Raw genomic sequence first — 25861 nt, 5'->3', positions numbered from 1 at the left:
GTGTGTTTGTGTGTGTTTTGTTTTTGCCTGTTTAGTTTATTTGACACCCTGTAAAGGAAACCCAGTGAAATGGCTGTCTCCCAGCAGGTGGCACCATAAACACACCAGAGCCATCGAACACGCCATTGTCATCTCAAAGAGCTTGTCCCTTTATGTTGCATTTCCCCGCTAGTTTGAATGGGAATGACAGCGCAGTCTCAGCGGACTTCATAAATGCATTATGAATAATTGAGTTTGTGAAGCTCGAGATTGCAGATGGCACTCAAAAGCTGTCATTTGTCTTGACGTCTTAGATTGCTTTTACTCTTTAATGGGCACATTACCCATAAAAGCACGATTTACTGCATCTCTTAGAAGTTGTAAAGATGTTGCATTTTTTTTTTTCCTTTTTAAATGACAGAGGTTAGTTTTGGATGATGAGTGGCACAGAACGACCGTCGCTGCAATGTTTCTGGGTCTGCGTCAGATTTTTCTGCATTTCAGCTTCTCTTAATTTGTTTAGAGACTGACCCTCTTTCCATATATTTTATGTCATAAGTGGGGCATGTTCTATGAGTAAGGTGAGCTTTTATTCATTTACTGTATATAACGTTACTTTTCATATAATGTATCAGAATATTATTAGTGTAGCCCATTTAAAAGGCCTCTCCAGAGAGGGAAAAAATGGGGTCAATTGTTTAATGCAAGCTGTGTTTGTCACAAAAGTGTGTTCCAACAATCCCTGATGCAGTGTGAGCAGGGCACAGTACTGATTGTGTGGTCTAATTGTGGCAACAACTGCAACATCTGTCTCTTGCGTGTGTTATACCAGAGTAATGAGGCCATCACTTGCACTGGGAGAGACTACACATTTGACAAATAAAAGAATCCAGCGCTTCCCTAACTGTAACACCAAAAGGATTTTGTAGCATTCCTTAAGTCCCGATAGTCTGAAAGTGCAAAAGGTTCAAAGCATGTGTTGAGCTCAGGAGCTGCAGCTGGCTCGTTGCTTTCTTGATTTATTCTCTTGTGTTCTATAATCAGCGTTTTTTCAGCCTGGGCTACCTTTGCGGGACCCGGCGGGTAAATTGGAATTAGCTCAACTTATCAAAAAACACAGAAGTACAGTTAATTAAAGACCTACGTGGACCACAACTGGTTTCACAAGAAAAGTTACTTAATCAGCAATAATGGACAGGCTGAATGATCAAAAAGTGATAAACTCACTGGCTAAAATTAGAGTTAGTTATAACTGTTAAGTTTGGATTAAAAATTGAAATACAGTCCTGTGCAAAAGTCTTGAGTCACCTCATTTCTTTATATATTGCTAAGAAACCTGGAAACGGGTTTATTCAAACGTGCAAACATACAGGGTTACAATATGCAAGGCAAATCAGAGTTTGCACAATTATAACAAGCGTTAAGGTAAATATTTGGTATGACCACTTTTACGCTTCAGAGGACTGCTTGCATAAGAGTTCAGACTTCTTTAGTTTTTAAGGACATGACTTTCAGATACTGTTAATCTATAGTTTAGTTCCACTTCTCCTTTTGTCCTCCACTTGGGCAGTTTTCTCATTTTAAAATTTTTAAGGACACACTATGCTGCGATATGTCAGGCTTTCACCTATAGATCTGTGAAAATCACCTTGTTGGTGCAAAAAATAAAATAAATAGAAATTCTCAAACTGTGTTTAAAAATTTAATTTTATACTGATTATTTGTGAAGTTGCTTGTTGACCACAAGAGGCAAAAATAACATTCCTCTGAAAATGGTCAGGTACTGGACTGAAAATGAGTTGAAAAGCAGACAAGCGTCCAGAGAAAAACTTTGAAAGACCTTTTTAACATTATATCAGTGTTACAAGAGATCCATAATAAAGATTTGAAGTGGTACGGGAGTCCTTATGACTGACCGGCAAAAAAGATAAAATACTGGGGGGATCTACCTGAGCTATAATGCATCTGGCAGCGTGTAACTTTTCTCTTTGATTTACAGACGGCCTTTTGAACACCGTCTCGTTACTGGCACAAATTAAACTCCCATCAAGTAAATGTAATTTCCAAGCCAAGTGCGGATGCTTCACTTTTGCTGCTTGAAGCAGTTTTGAATGAGGCTAATGACACAACACACCAAATAACACACACCATTAGCAAATTTCAATCAACTGTTTAATGTTGTAGATAAAGAATCTTGATGTGTAAATCAAATCAAAATGGGAATAATGCAAAATTTCATTTTCTAGAAGGATTTCCATGATCTTACATTTGCATATACTAGTGTTTCAACAATCCCATTTTTGAGAGGACCAAGAGGATTTAAAGTAGAAAAGAAAATGTGTAAAACAAACCTCTACGGATATATATTTGTATATAATAAGAAAAAAAACAAAACAAAAAACAGCAAACAGATTTTGGTCATTTTAATGCTTCAGACACCGATGCAAGGCTACTATGTGTTAGTGTGCTCAGCCTTATGAGCCCTTGAGAGGAGGGTTGAGAGTAGAAAAACACAACTTAAATCCTCCTGAGGCTGCAGAATCCACCGCCTTCTCCTCTGGTCAGTGAATTATTTATCTCAGCGTCGACACACCAAAAATGTCAGGCAGTCAAGATTCAATTTTGATTATCTATCACTCATCACAAGGATCAGAGGCAACCACCGGCAGGCACTTGAACCACTGAAGTGCAATGTTGTGTTCATCTATAGCATAACGAAGCTGGCATACAGCTGGATGGGACTGTTCATGATGTGCTACCCGATGACACAAATGCAATCCAACCAACACGCTGATCTGAAACATGGCAGGTTAGTGCTTCCTCTCACACAATCGTCTGTACCTGATAAGTCACTAAACACACAGACTCGGACTGATGGTGGTTATGACAGAAAATCTTTTCAGGACTCCTGCTCCTGCTTTAATGTGCAACATTAATCAACATGGAAGGTGTCGTGTACCAAAATGCACTGATGAACATCTAACAGACAGCTGCATTTTACAATCTTAACAGTCTGAATCAACACTTGAGGTTTGAATGAATTTATCTTGGTGTTTTGTAGCTCTGAAGTTCTCACTGGCCTTAATAGATTGAAAACAAAACAAACAAATAAGAAAAAAAAAAAAGTTGAATCACATGAACAAACAGAACTAGTGAAACAACCGCATCCGCCATCTGTACAGACAGTACACTTGGCTTGAGGCACAGGCATATTTGTACCAAGCACAAAAACTCCATCCTCGCAGCTATTTTCAACACTGCACAGTCACATTGTCGCCTTCAAAGAGGTTGACTGAAGAGAAAAGGCAAAGGTCTTTCAGGCACTCTGTACTCCTGTATAAGGCTTTTCTACCTACTGATTATCTCATTTGGATGCTAACTGATTATAATTATCAGAAGAAAAATATATAGCTATATACCAATAAGAAAGGCAAATTCATGGTCTTGCAGGTGCAACTCCTCAAATTCAATTGATAGCATTCACTGCAAATAATTAATTACTCCAGCTGCAGGCACATTTGAAGTCTGGATACTTATGTACAAAGAGAAGGTGTCAATGTGCTTTGTTATAGTTCTTAATTCATATCAGATTTGGTCTACATGATGCAATTCTTCACATTGTCACTGCCTCTCATATATGAGCTTCATAACTTATTGTTAGGGCTTCAGATTTCTATTTACACGTTGAAGGAAGAACGATGACATTAAAGAGAAAAAAAAGAAAGAGGTAACCTGACATCCTTCAATGTTAGGAAGTTAAAATGGCAGATCAAGCTATCGAAATTCATGATTCATCAAGTTATTGACATTATATTGCAAAAGGAAAAAAGGAAAACAAATGCAGCTAGTTGTGTTTTTTGCAATTCTGGTGATTTCATTTGATTGAGGTTATAAAGAAAATCCCCCTGACATTCTCTCAGTGGCACTTTCTTCTTTCTGCTCACTGATATACAACTAACCTACAAGGCACACCATCATCAGAGTGCCTGACCATGAACCCAGACCTGACAGATCATTCGTTCAAACGCACGCACACACTCATTCACTTAGATCCAAATCATATTACTATAAAAAAAAGAGATTGCAGGGTGTTGGTATTATGATAGTTGACATTATTGACATTCAAGTACTCTTTGTTTGCAGCTCTTAACAATCCTTCACCAGTGGACGGAGAGGGAGACTGCCACTGCTCCTCTTATAATCTTTGCTCTCCAGTTCCATCACTTTCCAAAATTTCCAAAGTCAGCAAAGGCATCTTGTTTGGGCTGCTGGGCCATCGCAGGGTTCATCCCCATCCCCATCCCACCAGGCATCCCCATGGTCATACCTCCCTGTGGCATCCCCATGTTCATCCCACCTTGATGCATCCCCATGTTCATCCCCATTCCCATCATGCCCTGATTGGGGGCCATGCCCATTCCCATACCCATTCCCATACCAGCACCAGGGTGCATCATGGGATTAACAGGAGGTCGGACAGCTGTAGGTCCCAGACTCATATTGGAAAATCCCTGGGAGAGCATGTTGACGGGTGCCTGGTTGCCTGGAAATAACAAAAGACAAATTCAAATTTTAAAAAGACTTAAGCCAGAACCTGGACTGTGAGGCTGTTGTCATTCATGTCAGATCTGAAGTACTAATCCTCTCACCTTGTTGGAGAGTGTTGAGACTGGGCTGGGCTGGTTTGGGGGGCTGCATTCCAGGGCCTAGGAAGTCCAGGCTGATGTTAACAGAGTGATCTGACCAGGTGGATGGAAGGGATGCTTTGGCTCCTGCACCTTGAGATGACACTCCCTGCTGAACAGGCTGGAGAGACTGCATGGGCTGTGGTTGAAGAGGACCCCCCATTGTCTGGAGGGGCTGGCACAGATAAACAGGCAGGCAAAACGTTAGAAAAGGATCTCAATTGTGCCAAATTCATAAAAAAATTAAGAGATGCAGTTTTTATTCCATTATTCAAGCCTCTAAACCTTTAGCATGACCCACTTAACCTCGACAGAGGGAAATCTACCCGAGTCTCTTAACTCAATAAAAACATATCATTTAAAATAAGTAGAGGAAATGGAAGAGGTGAATCTCTTCCCCCTTTAAAGTAGGTCAACACCCTTTTTACATGAAGATACAGTCAACATATGTGAGCTTTTCTTGGACTTTTAATGTTTTTGTGACTCAAATCTCATTTTTCTCATTCGGTGTCAGTAAAATGAGGAGTGGGTGGTTATGGAAAGGTCTCAGGGGAAGATGAGCATCTGGAGTGGCTGCACATTAACTCTCCACCATCCCGCTTGTCCTTTGTCTTTCAATCACATGAAGTATGTCTCCATCACACAAGGAGGTCAAGGTGCAATGTTAAAAAGTGGGAGTAAGAGGATAAATGGAAGTATTTGAACCTTAGTGATAATAGTTATCTAGCTTGTCACATCTGGCATTAATCTATTATAAACAGCATGTGAAAGAAATTTTGCACAGCATTTGAATTTGAAGGCCAAGAGCAAACAAGCATGTGGTACGATAAAAGGTAAACATTTTGAATTCACAAAAACATGCTTAATTCAGCTTCGGCATTGACAAGATCTAAAAATATTGCTGAGGAAAATCCAGATCTAATCACTCGAACTTACTATTGGAGCTAGCAATGTCTCATATCTCATGCTATGCTTTATATACCACACACTAATCCATATCTCTAGCTCTGTATCCATGAAGCCTGAAAGTCTGTGACCCAAGAGATTTTGATTCCACCTGTATTCTATTTACACCCTATAGGAGTCTTGTAATGATATGTAGAACAATCAATAATTTAACAAGGATGTGTGTATGAATGAGTGCAATCATGCATACCTGTGACTTAGACTGGGGTAGGACCGTGGTGCTCACACTCTGTGTGTTGCTCATGCTAAAGCTGAGGCTCTGAGAGGAGGTGAGAGACTGTGTTGGCCCCATCAAGTCAAACAGGTTTGCTGAGGCAAGACCAGAGCCTGAAGCTGGGGCCGGGGCAGCAGTTGGGGTGGCAACAGAAGGACCTGCATTCATGGGTGCAAAAAGGTCATTTCCACTCATGTTGCCAGTCTGAGCAGATGCTGGCATCTGACCTCCAGGAAAAGCATTCCATTCTCCAAAGTCGCCATTGGGGCTAGAGGGTTGTGCTGCTGCAACAAGAAAGGCAGAAAAACAACAAAAACAGACAGCTGCATGAGTGTCTTTATTTGCCATCGAAACAGTGATATTTGTACTGTGAGCCGTGCAAATATATGATTCAGCAAAATCACAAATCTGAACCTGACAGTAAACAATAGAAAGCTAAATCTTAACTAAGAGGTTATATTTTTGAGGACATTCTCAGTGACCACTGATGGCTCTTTTTAAATTTTTATTGAACTGGCCTGGCCTGATGTCTCTCTCCCTCTCTCAGTCTCTCATCTTTCTCCACCCCACCAACTTCTTCCTCTGTCCCCATCTCCTTGTCATCCATAACAGGAGTTGATGTGTGTCTGTTCTTATTATGCAGAGCAGGTAGCAGGCTCCATATGGCCAGGGCTCCCTCCCAGAATCCCTCTGAATATTCTAGTGGTATGGTTGCAACAGGACAGCATAGACATGCACACACACACCAACAACACACACACACACACACACACACACACACACACACACACCAACAACACACACACACACACACACACACACACACACACACACACACACACACACACACACACACACACACACACACACACACACACCAAAAACTTTTAAAACCAACCCGAGGACAGTCCAGCAGAGGCAGCAGGTGAGGAGAAGTCGGCAAATCCACCGATCAGGCCTGCATTGAGAAACAGAAATAAATTTAAAACAAGTGAGCTCCAGGTGTCATTCCACCATAGTTAGCATTCCTTTAGTGTCAGAAGTGTAGGAGGGAGGGGAGGGGGAAGCAGTGAATAGGTGGAGGGGACCAAACATCTGTTCAGTGCTTCTGCCCTCTCCATTCCCTAGGGACTCCTCCAAAAACATCTGGTGCACTTAGTTCCTATACATCAACTCCCTCCTCCTGCTGTCCCCAAAAAATGGGAAGCTGCTATCAGCAGCTGGGCACCACACTTTCAGTAGAGTCTAGTGTGTTCGTGCAGCTACTCTGGAGTTTCTTCTTTGTGGTACTGTAACGCTGAACTAAAAAGGTTAGTCCTGGATTTACTGGTATGTCACAATTGCAGCGACTGGAAGGTATTTTTCATTTTGGGCAGAGACCAGCAGTTTCTTTAAGGATCCTGTCCAATTTGTCTACTGGAATTTTTTTTTTTTTTTTTACTGATAATAGTCTCACCAATCTTCTCATAAGACGGGTTATAAGTGTGCTTCACAAAAGGTTTCTCAAACTTAGTGACATTATACCTGTGGCAGCAGGCTGACTAGGTGTTGTGTCCACCATCAGTAGATCAGCAAGGGCAGCATTGGTTGGCTGAGGGGCTGCGGCTGGCTGCATCTGGAATTAAAACAAACAACCAAAAAATAAAATAAGAAAGCTAAAAACTCAAGACTCAGAGTAAACATAACCAGCCTCATATCAATAAAATCTTCTCTCATTTCATTTGTTGAAGAGCGCTATTGCTACCTGTTTGGCGGTAGTATCTGGGCTCTTGTCTCCTGTGTAATGGGCTGCGGCCCCAAGGTCTACTTTCTTGGATGGCAGCCCTCCTCTCTTCCGTGTTGCTGTCGTCTCTGTTGCTTGGACAATCTGTAGACTTTTTGTGGTAACAGTCTCCTCTTCATCTTTGAACTCTTTTCTTTGCTGGCCATTGTGAGACGATCGACCCCTGTCCTCCTCGTTGTCACTAGGGACAAAAACAACATGAGAGGTAAGGTGACCAGACACAATCATTGTACACATTCTACCCATCAAGAAACACAAAGCTCTGCGATCACATCTTCAAATGTCTTTGTCCTAAATAGCAACAAGAAACTTTCCTTTTGTGTTTAGTTTCCTTGCATCAGATCGGAGGCTGTATCCTACCTGAATCGATCTGGTGAGTCGTCTCTGTCCTTCTTTCTAAACTTGTTTATGGTGTCATCAATGGTGGTGCCAATTTTGTCACTGATTTCCCCCAGCTTATCACTGAAGGGGAATGGCCCTTTTTTCTCCCAGTCATCATCCCACTTTCTATCACCAGAGTCATACCTGTCCCCCGCTATTAGTGGAAAAAGAGAAGCAAACATGAGTTGGACATCATAGGATATCAGGTTATACTTCCGCACCAAAAAGTAATCACATCAGTTCCAGCTGCTCTTTTCCCAACACCTCTATTTTCACACTACAATATGTGCACATCTGTGGACTTACAGTAGCCTCTGTATCCCATGCTGTCAGAGGATACACCAATGTATTTGTCTTTATTCTTCTTTGCCTTTTTCCGTTCTTCCCTAAGCCTGTCATCATCCTGAACAAACTCCACCATCTCCTTCACCTTCTGACGTACATTCACACCTTGGTCCTTCCCATTCTCATCTAAGGGTAGCAATTTAAAGAGAAAGAATAACAAAACTGATTAACTTAAAAACAGTAATACACAAATTCCAGATACAGACAAAGAATAATAATTATTGTGTCCTTCCTTGTAAACAAAGCCTAAAATACACACACGGTTTGGGACACTGAAAGCAGCTTTACAGTAGTATGCTAAGAGTTTGTGGACTAAGCACTGCTTAGGGCCTCCTTCCTCCTTCCATTCATTGCAGCTCACATTAAAGCTGTTGTTGATACAGAACTTTTCACCTGATTACAAAAACATTCAGCAAACAAAATGGCTAGCCATTCTGAGATAAGATCTAAATTAAAAAAAGAAAAGAAAAAAAAAAGACCAGAATAATACCTTACCTACAAAATGGTAGCTTTCTAGTGATCTCAAGTCATACAGATGTTCTCTGGCACTAGTCACAACCCTTTCAGACCCGTTCCTGATGAGATGGGCTAGCAGTAATAGAGACTGAAGGGAGGGGGGAAGAAAAAAACAAAATGGGAAATTAAAAAAAAAAAAAAAAAAAATCTTAAGATTTAATTTTTAACTTCAAGTTTGGAGTTAACCCAGTTTGTTCAAGTTGTGATTCCTGTGTCAGACTTTAGTTTACTCTCAATCACAGTGTTTCAAACAATGTGGTTTATCTTCACATCTCTTGCTGAGTGAAATCCATCAGTAGGTTATTTGTAATAAAGCTTAACCCAATCTTAAAGTTCTTGCTGATACCAGATTATTGCTAAAAGTAAGGAGAAAGGACTTTAAAGTTAAATCAAATCTATTAATTTTAGTTTAGCAGGTCCAAAGTGTTCCACATAATGAAAAATGTTCTCAGCACTTAGGTCTTCAAGCCTTGTTTCAAAATTAATGCAAGAACATGCTTTTGTGTCATGTTGCAACAGCACTGAGGCAGACCTTGTAGACTCTCCTCCAGTTCTTTTTGTTGTCCCGCAGCATGCGGGCCCACAGCATGTTCATCACCTCTGGGAACTGTTCATACATGAAGGTGGCTCTGTTTATAAAAACATTCAAGGGGGGGAGTTTAGACTTTTTACTTTCATGTTTAAAAAAAGAAAAAAAAAAAAAAAAGAGAAGCATATCTGCATTTAAGCATATCTGTGTATGCATAGTTGCATAACAAGAAAGCATGAACAGTAAAAGCCAGATGAACTCAAACACTGATGTCCACTTTGAATATGATAAATAATCAACAATGAATACTTGGGGGTTTAATATTCTCATTGTTTGCAGTTCTGTGCAGGAAAAGACTTGAAGAGGTCAAACGGGACGCTTGAACATCAAAAACCATTTTTTGTAAAAACTTAGCTTAGGCTAAAAATAGCTTCTAAATGAGTCATTAGAAACTTCTGTGTCACTCATAACTTCGGGGCTCATACGTTTTTGACAAAGCTTTCTGCACTTAAAGTCACGTAAGACACATCAGAGGTAGTTCACGGGAGTTCTTAGACATTCAGATGCAGGTAATTTACAGCTTAACTTTTAAACTATAATTGTTTATGGTCGTTTATTCAGAAACGTTCTGCTGACTTTCAAAGAAGCCCTGTTTCCTGTTTTGATGAGTGAGAAGGCTTAAAATCCAGTAAGAGCTGGATTTGTCATAGAAGCCTGATCTTTAAAAATAATGTTCATGGACATGCAGATAAAGGGATGTAATGTTTTCTTTTTATTTACAGTGGGTGCTTTTCAGTAAAACATAAATGAAATAAACAATAAACCTTACCTAGAAATTTCACTCATCAGCTGTCCTGATGGTCCCCAAGGGTCATCATTGGTGGCTTCTCTCACCTTAGACTCCACCTCAGAGTAGTTCATCACCACATTGGTTCTATAGTAACAAACAAAAACAAACTTCAATTATAATACATTTTATTTGTCATTTCTGCTCAAAGTATGCACCTGCACCTCAGCCCAGCAAGACCAACATGAATGACAGTACAAAAATCATATAAAATCAGAGACTTAAAGGTGCTTAAGCCAACCACAAATGCCCTTTTAAAGGCTAAAAGAACAAAAGGATCACGTGTTTTCTATAACTGCTTGTCAAAACCTAAAACAGCTGACCACACAGGCAAATGCACAATGCGTTCAGTGTAAACACATACATGCAGGCTAAAATGGCAATGAATAAAACAAGAGTTTGCTGATTGATTTTGAGCTCTAGTTAGAAACTAGTACAACAGGAATCAGAGACTCAAATGGGAAGAAATCAAAAACAATTAATCTCTCTAAGCATTTCAGGCTAAAATCTGTGTTCCAAATATATAGGACTTCATATATTATAAAAGACTAAAGAAATAAAAAACGCAATCACAATCAGTACAGAACTAACAAAGGCTAATCAAACTCTGCCTTATATTTATCCAGGATTAGAGTCTACAAATCTTGTTTCTACTTAAAAATATAGCCAGCATTCTGTAAGGGAAAGAAAAAAATATCACGTCTTAGCTTCAGTGTGTATAAGGGTTGCACCAAGATCTTGAAAAAAAAAAAAAAGCAAAGGACTTTATAAGTTCTTCTTTACCTTTTTTTATAAAGTTCATTTCTGCTTCAGTAATTTCTATTTACATCACCTGCTGTGCATTATTTGACAATGGTGTCCTTGTGTTTTTTAATTGAGATTTTGCATCTTTATTTGACTAATCGCCGTTTGTGTAAGGATTTAATTCAACATGTCATTTGGCATCTATTCAGTCATAACTGGATAAACTGGTTATCTAGACAATTCGTGCAGTGTTTCCATTAAGGGAAGCAGTATAGCCACTATCCCAAATTGTATATGCAACGTAAAACTGAGCCACAACCTGAGACCTTATTCACATTTAGTGTATTAACTTACATAAACTTGTTTGTTGCAGAACCGCAGAACTATGATCAATAATCATACAGGCATTGTATTTAAAATAAGTAAGCATGCCCTGCTGCAGCTTTAGCAATAAAATGTGGCAAGGCAAATAAGCAATTTGAAATTTCTACAACCTCCTCCTTCACTACTGCCACATCAGCAATAAACAGCACAGTGCCTGACAGAGCAACACTGATTTGATGCCATATTGTTAACAAGGATACACCCTCTCTGTGGTTTTCAGGCAGACTGCATTGCTAAAAGTTGCAGGGTATGGTTACAACTCTGACAACATACTCTCTTTTGTAAAATGTGGCTTAAGCCATGAAAAGTATTTGAAAATTACCACGCCAGAGTCCTTTCACAGCTAATTAAAATAAGCCTCTGGGCCCAACCATGGATCACAGTCAACATTTGCTGAGAAGTCCCAGACAGACATTCAAACATTCTATATCCAAGAGTTTCCAAAGGATTCTGGTTACTCCATGTGCAGTTATAACTTTATATATCCAGAATTTCTCTAGCTAGTTAGGTAAAATGCTAACCTGCCATGCATGAATGACAGACAAAAAATAAAAGGCGCTGATGCAACTGCTTATCTTCACACAGAGGTTGCTGCTGTTCTAGATATCAGCTAGATAAAACGGAAGCTGTGATACTCTCAGTGACACACAATCACACATATTTCCGCTGCTATACTGCTGAAGCATTTCCCTTGCTCTTCAGTGCAATTGCACTTTAGTTCTCATATTAGTGTTAATCAGAGGAAGAATGCAACAATCAGTCTTAATGACTCAGCATTTATTGACACTTTATGAAAACAAGTCAACAAGTTCCCAATTTCAATGGTCTCAAGACACGAGCTCTTACACCACCCAGTATTTCAAATAAAGCCAGATTAGAATGAAGGCGCACTCATTCAGGCATAAAAATAATCTCTTTTAGTCTGTCAATTCAAATTGCTTTATATTAAAAGTTAAAATAAAAATGGTACAGATGCATCAGAAAATAAATATATGCAACAATATACAGTATTTATACAATACTGCAGGATAGTGTGATCTATATAACATTAAGTTTAGTAAATAATTTACATGCTTCTGGGTGTGTGTGTGTGTGTAGATGAATGAATGTGTCTGGCACGTCATGACCACTGTTTTTACAAGTTGCGGCATCTTTATACATCTATGCCTCGTCTCCTGTATCTCAATTGAGACTTAAGTTCTTTCAAATGTGGAATTACTGAGTTAAATTTTGTAAAGTAAATGTTGCCTTCTTTGTCTGACTCGCTCCAACAAAAGTAAAACATGCTGAAAGAGGTCACACACAGAGGGGAGTCAAGTGCATCCACATTCTTGGATAGACTTAACACACTATTGTCTGACTGTGCACAATAAGCCACTAAGCCCTTGAAAGAACAAAAAATAAAAATAAATTTTTAAGAAAATCGTGCAATAGCCTACAAAAGCTTCAGAGTACAGTCATCAGCTGAAAATAAACCAGCAGCCAAAGGAGAACAAATGTGCTGAAAAAAGGTGTTGGCTTGCTCTTTGATAAAGCTAGGTAATAAATTACTGCCATGGAAGCTTTGACCAACACTCCCATCAAACTATGCAAAAATGCACCGGAAGCAAACAAAAGAGAGAGAGGGAGAGAGAGAGAAAGCTTGACATCCACCAACAAGTTACAAAACCCAGCAGATGACTGGTCACTCATTAATAAATACTCTGTAGTGGCTCTTTTAAGTAGAAAAATAAATAAAAACATAAAGCACCCTCAATAACAGTAAAGCCAACTCAAATAACAACTGTCGTAAGTTGTGGTCAAACTTCTTAACACACACTTACGTTTACTGGTAACTAGTTGCCACCAACATGATTGTAAGCCAAAAGTGTAAAGGTAGTTGTTTTTTTAAGGGTGTGTTTTTATTTTAATACACACACTGCTCTTCCTGCCCCGAAAAACATCCCTCATTGTTTTATTGACTTTATCACCATCAGTATTATTAATATACAACAACTTAACTAATAACTTAAAATTAAACATTTTCAATACATGTTGAAATAAAGGCACACACGAAGATAACGAAATCTAAACTAAAGATAAAAGGGGGAAAAACTAACACGATGTGTTAATTTATGTATTTATGTGTATGCTAGCGTGACGCTGGTGGAAAATCACAAACAATCTAGACAATTGTTGTATTGTAACTTAACGACGAACAATTTAACTTATAGTACAACTCAAGGGCTCTGGTGCAACTACCACAACGTTGTGTGTAACTTAGCTACAAGTGTCAAGACGATCGTAAAGCACTTCTAGCTTAAATTAATTAATTAAAATGTATTTCCAGGCATTAGCAGCTAAACAGGGGTTGGACGACAAGTCTGTTTCACATAACTCCAAAAACACCCATTGTTTAATTATTCAGCCTGGGAGCTGTCAAACTAGCTTAGCTGGCTAGCCTGGTCAGCTAGCTACCCACCCAGTCAACAGGCTACATAATTAGCTTGTTAGCCAAGCAGGTTAGCATGCGCTTTCGGAGAAAACGAACAAATGACACGCGCAGTCACACCATATCCTTTTAGTTACAGTTTAGCTGAACGACAAGGCAAGAAGAACTGTAAGAAAAACAAGACACCCACACTTAAAACAAGAAGTATGGTGTTTATAAAAGTCAGTTAACTAATTCGCTAGTAGCATACAAGCTAGCTAACTTGTAAAGAATGACGTGACGTCAAAGTTTTGGGTACGTGTCTCTTTCAAACAGGTAAACTACAAGCACAAATAACTCGTTACAGCCGTACTGTGATTAGAAGATACTCACGCTTTGTCAACCAACTCCCTAACTTTCCACATGTTCAGCATGTTGGCTCTGAGAAAGGGGGCTTAACGCCTCGGCAAAAGCCTTTACTCCAAACGAACACCGACACCAAACCTTGAACTCTGGAAAGTAAACTATTCTTCACCTCGCTTTCAAGACAGGAGGCGCAAACGCACCAGCAAGCAGACAGGAAAGGTTACTACGGGAAATGCACTTGCAACGTCATCAAAATTGCGTAAAGCAGGATTGGAGTTGTAGTTTATAGCATGTATTCGGACACCACCTTGATACATAATTACATTAACCTTTATATAAAGTTAGAGAAGGAGCTTTCGCAAATTATTCACATCTATTAATGACTATGGGGATATTTAAATAATGGGAAAAACGTTCTAGGACGTAGACATATTTTTAGAATAAGGACCTCTCACTGAATTTGAGAAATTGTTAAATTAAACAGTAAAGTTAAAAGACAAAACATAACAAGTAAAACATACTAAGACCCCGTATAAAAGTACTTATAGTAATTCGGATTTACGCAATAGATTAGTGATGTCAAACATAAGGTCCAGGGGCCAGAATTGGGCCAACAAATCAGCCGGAATTCTGCTGATATTCTCTTTGAAAAAAGAGAATATATAGATATACATTTTAGACTTTTAACTGTATTTTCACAACTTTTACAGCTTTTTCTACTAATAAAGACCTTCCCCATAATCACCAGTCATACTACACCAAAGTAATTAAGTAACAGAAAAACAATTAAATAACAATTCTTACCCATCAGCTGTAACAAGCCTGACAGGGTATTGTTGTCAGCCAGGTGGGTGGAGTGGATGCCAAAATTTGTCAATGCCATAACTTGAGAACAAGGTGATGTAGAAATTCATACCATAGGCCAGTGGCGGAGCGGGGGGTGGCTTACTGGGCTTAAGCCCGGGTTGTTTTTTCAGAAGCCCGGGGTCTTTTGGAGTGTAATTTTTTCATAGTTAGATGCCTGGCTGACAACTGTATAAAGCAAAAAACTACACACAATATTCGAAGCACATAGTGCACACTGTGGGAATTTACGACTGTGCGTAAATCCCCCTTAATATTGGTATGATCCGAGCTCAGGCACTAAGCGGGGCGGGGCAGCTGCTGCCTACGAGTGCGCTGTTGGAGAAACGGAGCTAGGCAGACAGAAGAGAACTGAAGTTTGACCAGGTACCAAAGCAAATCATTCGTACTGTACAAATAATGTAAATATGACGTTGTATCACGAAAAATTGATATCAAACTGATCACTTGACCCATATTACGTTACTTGCTCTTCAAGTGAATCAACAAATGGCGAAATGAAAAGCGGAACAACAACAATGCTGTTTCTTTAGAGAGTCTTAGCTTACATGTGTGTTTCTTTCATATTTTCAGTTGTTACCCTCCACGGCTAAATAAATCGGTTTCAGTAATGTACTGATATACAACAATGGACATAGGGAGCTTCTTTCAAAGAAAAAACTCTGGTAGTATTTTATATATTATGCTTTGTATGTTGTTCAGTATATTTCTATAGCAAACAAGAGGAATTTCAATACACAGCAGTTGAAACCAGATATTTACATACACTTTATGGAAAACACAAGAACATTTTTTTTACTGTACAACATCAATTTAGAGTAAACTTGTTTTGTTTTGGATAAATAAATACTGAAATATCTTTTGAATTAGTTAAATGTCAGAATAAAGAGAGACAGAGCTGTCTATTTTTTATCACTTTCATCAAATTTAGGAGTACATATACACTAAGTTTATTGTTAATTAATAAGAAAACTCCAGACGATTCCATTCTGAGCTGAAGAAGCTTCTGATTGGTTAGTAGAGTCCATGTGAGTAAATTGGTGGCACACCTGTGGATGCATATAAGGCAAAACACAGAGCCTGTTTCTTTGAAATGGGAAAATCAAGAGATGTCAACCAAAACACCAGAAAAAGAACTGTGGAGCTCCATAAGTGTGGCTCAATTTTGAATACAATTTAGTGCCATTTACAATTAAGAAATACAGATAGTTTCTCTCTTTACTCTTAAAGTTAACAAATATGTTTTTTATATTTATCAATCTAAAAAAATAAACATTTAGTCTGATTTGATGTTACAATTAAAAAAGTGTTTGTGTTTTGATCTGAAGAGTGTGTAAATATCTGGTTTCAACTGTATATTTGATAATTGTCAGCACAAAGAGGGAGAGAGAGGAACAGAGAGGGAGATGGAGAATGAGGACAGAACAGAGATGGAACAAGAGCAGGTGAGACACACATGTTAGTCAAATGGTTGTTTACCAAAAGTATCACCGTATCATAGGTACTCATGTATCTCGTACCTAGTGTTTCTTTTTAGGTTTACTAATTTTCAAATTCTACATTTATTAAGTTATGCAGGCTTGTTTGCACAACAAGGCTAAATAATTATATAAACTTTTCTCAGTCTAAATAGTGTACTTTGGTAGAAATAAAAAATAAGTGTAGTGCAGGTCTATGATGATTTTTAGTGCTACTATCATCTAGTTCTGATTCTGGTTCTGTCTTGGTTAAATCCTAAGTAGTCCTGATTTTGAACTGTTGTAATCCTGTTTTAATTCCGGATCAGTTCTGGGTCTGGTTGATTTGGGGTTTAGTCCTCGTGTCTTGATACAGCCCCGACTTTGTTCTGCCTTGCTGCTTAATTAAAAAACTAGTTTAGGGTGTCCTGTATATGTGATATATATTTTTCCCTATATGAAGTCATTCTTTTTTGAACAAAACTCAAAACAGAGCCAATTAATCTTTCAGTCATTTCTAACCCCCCCCCCCCCCCCCCCCCCCCAAAAAAAAAAAAACAAACAAAAAAAAAAACCCCACATGCATACTACCCTTTAGGGCTAAGCTCCGGGTGTTTCAAATGTCTGGCTCCGCCTCTGCCATAGGCACATCTAATAAAGCTTGCGGACAAGTTTGACTCCCAGTGAAGGTCAGAGGTCAGGTTTTCTGAAAACTTTCTGAATGCCATAACTCAAGAAGGAAGTCACCTAGGATTTTCACATTCATACCATAGGTGCATCTACTAAAAGTCTTCGGCAAATTTGAATCCGGGTGATCTTGAGCTCAAGGTCAAGGCCACTGGTAAAGTTTTCTGAAAATCTTGTGAATATGATAACTCAGTAAAAAAGTCACCTTTGATTTTCAAATTGATAACATGTCTGCATCTACTAGGAGCCTGAGGGGTCACACTGGAAGCCAGCAGTATTTTTCGATCTACTATAGAAATGAGGGTTTTTTCTGAGTCACACACATTTTTTTGTGAATTAACAAAAACTTTAATAATTACAGGGCAGTCTGAGCAATGAGCTACCAGAGCTTCTTTTTAAAAACACATTTATTTTTTATAGTTTAAGCCCAAAGAATCATGCTAACAGATTTCCATGTTGCTACACCAGCATTTCTTTATCATGTATAAGAACTCACAAGACTGTATAAGTATACTTCTATACATTGACTGAAAGTGGGCTGTATATGGCCCACAATTTAAAATTAGTTTGACATTCCTGCTATAAAGATGTGTTCTTCTATATCACTTGTGCTTTCAGCTTATAGTCATTAAGGTTCACAGGAAGTTGAGACAAGATGCATTATGCTGCATTAGGCCAGTGTTGCCATAGTAGTGACAAAAGGTTTTTTTTTTTCCTATTAGAGAGCACTGAGAACTAAACAATTTCAGTTCCTTAAAAAAAACAAACTCAAAAACAAACATGAAGATGAAACTGGATGTAAGAGATCTTTGAATATATTGTTCAGTATTAGATATTTTATGCTCTCACACATCTCCAAAATACAATGTTATACTGTCTAGAGTTACCATTTCTATAACACGTTTTCCTCAGTTTGTTATTTCATAGTGAAATTCTTTGGCTTTGACTTCACACAGCTTCCTGCACTATTGGAATGGGTGTTCTTCTTTGTCCAGATGAACTCCAGCTTTCCCCAAACTATGGGCTGCATCACAGACAGCGGGTCACCACCCCATGTGTTCACCATCCCTCCTCATCTGGCATTCAGGCATGCTACAGTGACCCAGTGATGCTGTGTGACAGGCCAGGCAGGGCACTGGCTGTTTGTGTCAATCCAGATCAATCACTCCCTCTTCTGGACAGACAACGTCATCAACGTGCAGAAAGGTCACGGAGTGTACTCAAGCCAGGCCTTATGTGGAGTGCAGGGAGGTCAGCTTAGCAAGTGAACACCCTTGAAAGACTGTGTATTATATTTAATAGACACGGTTGGCTCATGAGTTACCTGTATATGTATTCCAGAGGGTCGTTTTTATTTGGGATGAATTAAATGATTGGCAGTAGTCATTTTATCTGAAACATCTTTTTTTTTCTTGATTCTCCAGTGACTGGGCGTGTGCAAAAAGTGTTAAGCCTCTTTGTCGTATTGATTGATATTCCACGGGGCAAGATAAACCCACGCATGCCCCGCATTCGACAGGGCTTCTATTCTCTAATGATACATGTAAATATGGCCCACTGCTTACACTTCTATAGGAAAGCAGAAAGAAACAACACAATAGCCAAAATACAACCCATTTGAGAAAAAAAAAAAACAAGAAACAGCACTTAACGGCCCAGAATGCACTGCACCCAAGGGAAAAACCTCAATTACTGTTACACGTCCGAAAAAGGAGAACTCTAGGAGAAGTGATTGCTGAGATGGAAATGGCTGTGTGTATGTTTGTGCATGTGTTGAGTGTGTTTTTGTTTGTGTGTGTGACTGTGTGTAGGGTGGGGTGTGGTGGGAAAGGGATGGCTAGAAAGGCACTCAGTAAAAAGATCTTTCAGAAACACTTTGCCTTGGTGACGTTGACACGAGCTGTTGATTGACGTGCACTTCTCGACAGAAACCAGGGCTATCAAACTATCTGGCTCGCATTAGGAATGGCACGGTCCTCGGGGAGGGGCCTAAGTGGTAAATGATGTTGCTCGAGACACTCTCTGTCAACAACTGGTGTGTATTTGCGTTTGTGCGAGTGCTGAGGAAGGCAAAGTATTCAATCAAAGCTTTGATTGAAAAAGCCCCGTGTCCTTAAAGATCAGAATCCCGTATGAAGGGGTGAATGTGAGTGTTTGAGAATTTTGTTGTGAAAACAGTGCAATGCTGTGCGGCACAGGGAGGGAAAAAGGTCCTGGCAGAAGACTTACTTGTAAAAGTATAATCTTGAGCATTAATCATGGCTGAGAGGTGATGCCAAAGAAAGCTTTGCACAGACTCAAAGTTCAAAAAAGAAAGGAAAAAAACATATTTTGCAAGAATCTGTGTAGACATTCTTTCTTTGGATATGTTAAAAAAAAAAGAAAGAAAGAAAAAAGAAAGGAAACCCTTTCTTGATATTTCATATTTTGTAACCATGTCTTCTATTCATCATCTTGCTCCTCAGTTGATCATCAATTTGGTCTACTGAGACCAAGTTGTCACTAACGACTTGTGAGTTTTAGGAGATGAAATACTGGGGAAGACAAACACATGGTAATGGTAAAGCAAGCAGCACTAGGGGGCACTCTGACTTTTCTGGTACTGGAGAATGCTTGTGTGTTGCACACGGGTGAGTGTGCTCAGCGCTGTTCAAGTGTGTGTGTGTGCATATGTGTGTGTGTCAGTCGGTGCAACCACTGGGAGTCAAGGCTGTGTGTTTACATGGCTGAAGTTCCCATGACAAATGTGGTCAGAGCATCATCTTGAACTGGGAATGCGCGCAGAAAAACTCGCACAGCTCTGCCATTATTCTTCCTTCTCAAACATGTGCTTCCAATCTGCCGAAACACTTGGCGCTCTTTTTCTTTTGCTGTTTTACAGTGTCATTACAAAACAATGTTCTTTGTTTTGCACATTAGCAATGAATTAGTGATCCTGCCCATCTCTGTGCCCCGTGGAAGAGTTTCTGATCTGTGGAGTCGCTTGGCTTGGGGCCCGGCTTTCCTCCTGTCACTGCGAGGGTTCTTTTGCTGCTGTTATATTTCAGGCTGTTATTGTTGGCCCTCTTGCAGCCCCGGTAAGATCTTTAGTCCTTTTTCCCAAGCGATATAACCCCCACACACATCACACAGTATCTGACCCCTGTCTGCATGACACATGACAGGTCCACAGTGGTGTTCGTGTGTGTGTGTGTGTGTGTGTGTGTGTGGGTATGTGAGCAAGGAATGATGGGTGTGCGCTTTTATGTGGGTGTTTGCTTTCATGTAAATGTGTTGTAAATATGTGTGCCCTGCATAGATATGTTATGCAAGTGCACAGAGCGTATCTGGCACAGTGTGTAGGTATTGAATATGCTTAAACAATGAGGCCGCTTGTCACATGTTCAAAGTCGTACAGACAACCCGCTGTGATCTCAAGCCACACTCGCAGATGTTCCTAATGGGACGAGAGTAGCATTCGCATTCCTGCGGATAACCAGTCTGTTTATTTTTCTCTCTAAATCGGAGTGGATTGCCACTTTCTCTGGTGAGAAAAAGGATGGAAGATGATAAAAAAAAAATAAAATACAAGGAGGCTGATGAGAAGGCTCCCACCGCAGTTTAGACCTCCAAAGCCAACTTGTCAGTCCTGCTAAACCAGCATAACCTCAGCAGTGGTGATTTAAGGGTGACAGTAATGCAGGGTGTAATGGAAGTTGATGCCAGTGTGCAATTGTGTGCAAGTTAAAACCGCTGTTGTCTTATTCTCCCTGCAAGAATAAGTGAGCTAGGCGTAATTGTGAGGGGGTTATGTTTATGAGTCAGGGGTGTTAGAGTCGATCGTGTTGCTTTAAACACGGGCAGGAAAGCATTCGTGCACACATGAGCACGCAGACACACACAGAGTGAAACCCACACAGGTATGCTCGAGTCCTGAGAGCATCTGCTCCTTTACAGCCAGATTGAATTAGCAATTACAGAGAGTAAAAAACAGAACAAAACATCTGGAGCAGTAAGCAGCAGAGGTTATAAATCTGAGAGGGGAGGTGGGGTGGTGAGGTGTATGAAAATGAGCCAAAGTGAGACTCTCAAGGACAGTGGCTCTGATTGGGCCATTAACATGCCAGTGGTGTCAAAAAGGACCCGAGGCAATGGGAGAAATGGGACAGAGCAGAGGGCTTTAGAGGGCATAAAGAACACCAGTGAAAGGAGAGGTAGAGTGTGCAGAGGAGAGCAAGAGGCAAGGCCTACTGTAGAGGATTGAGATACAGTAAAGACAGCATATCTGAGGTTGTTTTGCCTCTTGAACCTTTAACCAGGAATCGACTCGGACAAGGAGAGAGGAATCCGTGGAACTGATGGGGGAAGTTGTGGAAAAAACAGACCTAGGGGGAGTTTGGAAAGCTGTGTAAAAGTATAAAAGAATTAAGAAACGGGGGCTGGAGATTACCCCCTTTTTGCCAAACCATAATTAGACATGTTTGGACAATGAAAATGTTGGGTGGGTGTTCATAAATGTATTTTAACAATTATATGCAGTTTGGTTTAAGTCCATATAAATGTGGGGATGGAAAACTGCAGTGCCATTACCACATCTGTTTTTGCTATTATTGGCACAATAAATTACGTAGGCAATTTGTTTGCGCTGTTGTTAGAGTAATAGAATCAAATTATCCCATGTTAGGGAAATGATTATGTACGAAGCGGAACCCATCAGGGATTCACAAGGCAATCAGTGAGGTAAGACAGAGCTGAAATGTTGGCGCTCTGCACATCAACTCTTCCAGGTCCAATACGTCATTTGAAAGCCACAGTACCTGTAGTGCTCGCAGTAAATATCCTGCACAGCATCAGTCCAGCGGAGCTACGCGAATCAGCGAGATAGGAGGCCAAGTCATAATTGAAGGAGCTTGACACACGTGAAACGAGGAGTGTTTGGGATGAAGGACAATATCAAACGAGCCTTATCAATTCATAAGCCGGGTGAGCAGTGTTTACATTCCCTCTCGGTTGGTGAAGCACTGGGTGGATGATTCAAATAGGTCAAGGTTACAGCGAAAACAAAAGTTAGTCGATTAGCAGTCGAGGTGCAACATTCCTAATTTGTATGCTAATCTGGCAGATCATCATATCATGTAGGTATTGCCTGCGATTCTACATCTGCACGCACTCATTTAATTATCCAAACACAATTCACAAAAGTCATTGGAAACAAACCAAACCAAAATAAAATAATTTGCATATATTTAAAAGAGCAGATAAACTCCCTTGGGGTTGGTTAATATTTCAGAGGCATAATAATAATATGCAAAATCATTCACATTTCATCCAGCACCAAAACAAAGTGGCTTTGTCGATGTAATTAGGGTGTTTTAGAGTTGAATCACCCTGGCAAATGACCATGTTTTTCTCTCTGGGAGACCAGTGTGTGAATGTATCTAAGCCCCCCCCCCCTTCCCAAATATATGTGTTTGTGTGCGAGTGTGCGTTTGCACATTGTATTGTCAACACTCCTCTGTGCGCACGCAGTCTTAGAAAAGGATTGATTAAAGAGAGAGTGTCTGTCTCAGAGCAGTTAATGAGGTTTAGTCCCATGAGCTGCGAGGTTTGGGGTGTGTTTGAGTGCACACACATGTGTGTTTGCGTGTGCACATGTAGACCTAGTGGAAGACGTTGTTAATTGGCTAAGACTTACTTTCAGCAGGGGGATAGTCAAGGGCACAGTGCCTCCACATTTGTGGAGTGCCATTTGTAGAACACAATGATACATTTTCTTTCTATATTCGCTTTTTTATTTTTTTTTGAGGGAGTGATGAGTCAGGAGCATGAAAAATATGATTACAATGAAACCTGGAATTTTTAATGCTTGTATTTCATTTAAATTTCCAGATTAAAAAAAATCTCTTTAAAAAAAGTAAAGAAAAGAAACTGACAGAAGAAATGATATTTGCTGTTTGATCTGAAGAAGAAAGAAGGAAATTCATTTACTTGACTCTCTCGGGACATGCAGAAGAAGAAGAAAAAGAAGAGGAGAGGAAGAAGGAGAAGAATAAAAGGAAGAAAAAAGAAGCAGAAGAGGACGAAAAAGAAGAAGGAAGAGGCAAATAAAAAATAAATAAAAAAAATATAAAAAAGAAAAAAACAGACATGGAGAGAGGTAAAGGAAGAGAGATATTCCACAAAGCACAAGATGGATACAATCTCACCTGCTCTGGTCTCCACGCAGACCTGTCCGTCTACATGTATATACAGACCTGTATGTTCTTTTGCAGTGCAACACACAGCTCGTCTCAAACAGCAGGAAGCATCTATGCTTTCATGTGGAGCACAGCCCAAAGTAGAGCAAGATCACAATGTGTGTGCATTTGTGTGTATGTGTGTGTGCGCATGCATGCATGCATGCATGTGTGTGTGTGTGTGTGTGTGAAATCCAGGCTTTTCCCCCCTTGGGACCTGCACAAACACGCTTCCCATCTTCCCTTTGAGTTCCACATTCAAAGGTTCCACTCGTTCAACTGTCAATCATTCTCTCAGCCAATCAAGGCCCTTCATTCTCAGTCTGTTTATAGATCAAGGGTGGTTTAAGCGTATGTATGTGATGTGACTGGAATTTTTACCATGACTAATACTAATACTGTAAATATTCATTTTTTTTCTGCACATCACCCGTGGTGTCAATCAAAATCAACGCTATTGTGCCTATACTGTGAGGGCACTGAAAGTCTACAACAATGTTTATGACTGCAAGGTCCTGGACCAGGTGCTGGTGCTAGAGTTAGTTTCGAAAATGCATAATGGGATCTGGACCAAAGAAGGAAAAGGTCCTAAAGTTGGATAAATGTAAGAAAAGAAGTTCACTGATAGGTTTAGAAAGAAACAGACATTTCTTTTAAAAGTGTGTGTGCATATGCGTGTATTTGTGTTATCAAAAGAGATTCAGCATCGTATAGATGTGTTATAGGGTTATCGCAACCCAGATATGTCACGCCTAATTAAGTGGCTAAGAGTACAGGAGAAAAAAGGGGTGAAAAAAACCTACAAATTGCTGTGAAATGTACATTTAGAATAAATCTGTAAGTGCGAGTAGACTGCATCACACAGCATCTGGTCCTCATGCTATAAGAAACTGAGAAGAAAAGAGGATGAGAAAAGCAAACAGACGGAGCATCAGGTGACAGCAGGCGTTATCAGACCTCACCTCTGATTACTGTCTATTATGAGGCAACAATAGTTTCCTGTGGGGCATGCTAACGACCTGAGTGTATCAGCAACGTGGGAAATTAACCCCGAGTCTGCTTTATGTCAGGAGGGAAACGGACAAAAGCGGAGTGTGAGAACAAAGAGTCATTCCCATACCTGTTATTTATTGACAGGCAGCTGCCATATGTCCATCTTTACCTACACTGTGTGTGAATGAATGGTGGTTAGGATTGAGATTAAGCCGCCAACAGAGGGCAGCAGAGGGCTTCAGAGCCAACATATCCCTCAGAGGCCAGGCCAAAGAAGCTCTGCTTCATGGTGAATCAGACTGTTTAGATCTGCATGCCATCTCCAAAATGTCCACTAAACAGTCATTTGACATGAAATGCAAATGATTTAGTTAGTATTTGCATGTAAAGCAACGATAAAACCACCTCAGAGCTGCCACGGTGAGATACTTGTTTGTTTTTGTCAACTTTTTATTTTTTTCCCCAGCTGAAATAAGGTGGGAGTGAGGTTTGAACTGCGGGGCACTGGTAATGGCGGAGCGAGTGTTCTACAGCACGTCTCAGCGAGAAACTAGCTCGATCTATTCACACTACATGCAGAGCCGTGGCCTCCAGGCTTGAGTTCCTGCTTCGGTAATGACTCTGTTCCCCTGTGGAATGTAGAACATTGTCTTTCCTCAAATGAGGGAAGCACACAGTCTCTTTGCACACATGCGCACACACAAACACGCACACAAGCATGCGCTTCAATATGCATGAAACACAAGCTTGTAAACATATACAGGCAAAACAGTGCACACTTGCATGTAAGTATACATAAATATGCATACTTGCACCCACACATGCCCCCCACCCGCCTGTCTCCCTGCTTCCAGAAACATTGATTGGACCTCTTCTCTCAGGTTTGCTTATCTCTTCCATGGTCAATCAGCGGGTTTATACACCACATTGTGTGGCAGCCTGTATTGCTCTTTCTCCCTCTTCGTTACCGATCAGAGAAAATCCCACTCTAAGCAGGCGCAATGCACATTCATACAATTTTAATGACTCTTAAATTAACCATCATATTTTTTTGCTCCACTCCTTCACTGACTAAATCGCTTAATATGCATCAACGCTGGCCTCACTTGTGGGCTTGGCGTGACATTTTTATAATTCCTTAGCACAGGCATTGTGTTTATTTATGAGTGTGTAGGCTTTTTTGGCTGATAAATGGCACAATTAAACAGTGCTCAGACACTCGAGCAGGCGTTTCAGGCTGCTGACAGATTTTTAGTGTCCTCTTCTTTGGCTAACGATGAAAGTAAATAATGTCTTAACGAGGTTGCTGGAGCAGTTGTTTGAGGATTCATTTTATCTTTTACATTCGCTTTGAGCAGGAGTGGTTGAACACAACACAAAAGCAAGGTTCACAGCCTAGATTTTACGCTTTGAACATGATTTAGTAGCTTGTTAACAAATTCCTTTACAATTATTACCAAGGTTACAAATGGGAATTGAAATCATTTTTGGATTTT

At 40.0% G+C, this 25861-nt stretch overlaps 1 protein-coding gene across 2 annotated transcripts; it reads right to left on the bottom strand.

The window, feature by feature from the left end:
- Positions 1 to 2137: 2137 nt before the first annotated feature.
- clint1a (clathrin interactor 1a) lies at positions 2138 to 14389 on the bottom strand. Of its 2 annotated transcripts, none has more exons than XM_084942046.1 (12): positions 14177 to 14389; positions 10228 to 10332; positions 9402 to 9498; positions 8849 to 8957; positions 8315 to 8479; positions 7988 to 8162; positions 7589 to 7808; positions 7369 to 7459; positions 6743 to 6802; positions 5821 to 6125; positions 4629 to 4839; positions 2138 to 4522 (listed from the first exon to the last, which is right to left on the bottom strand). In XM_084942046.1, the coding sequence occupies exons 1-12, from the start codon at positions 14215 to 14217 to the stop codon at positions 4200 to 4202; spliced, it is 1902 nt and encodes a 633-aa protein (XP_084798172.1). In that variant the 5' UTR covers positions 14218 to 14389; the 3' UTR covers positions 2138 to 4199. The 2 variants fall into 2 exon arrangements, with proteins under 2 accessions (XP_084798172.1, XP_084798162.1); XM_084942036.1 differs by having other exon boundaries at positions 5821 to 6128; positions 14177 to 14388.
- Between the last annotated feature and the right edge of the window lie 11472 nt (positions 14390 to 25861).

This window comes from Perissodus microlepis, chromosome 2 (genome assembly GCF_051167445.1).
Source record: "Perissodus microlepis isolate ML-2025 ecotype Zambia chromosome 2, ASM5116744v1, whole genome shotgun sequence".
NCBI classification, from domain to species: domain Eukaryota; kingdom Metazoa; phylum Chordata; class Actinopteri; order Cichliformes; family Cichlidae; genus Perissodus; species Perissodus microlepis.
Note: the sequence above shows the minus strand (reverse complement) of the source record. Positions and strands in the feature narration are given on the sequence as shown.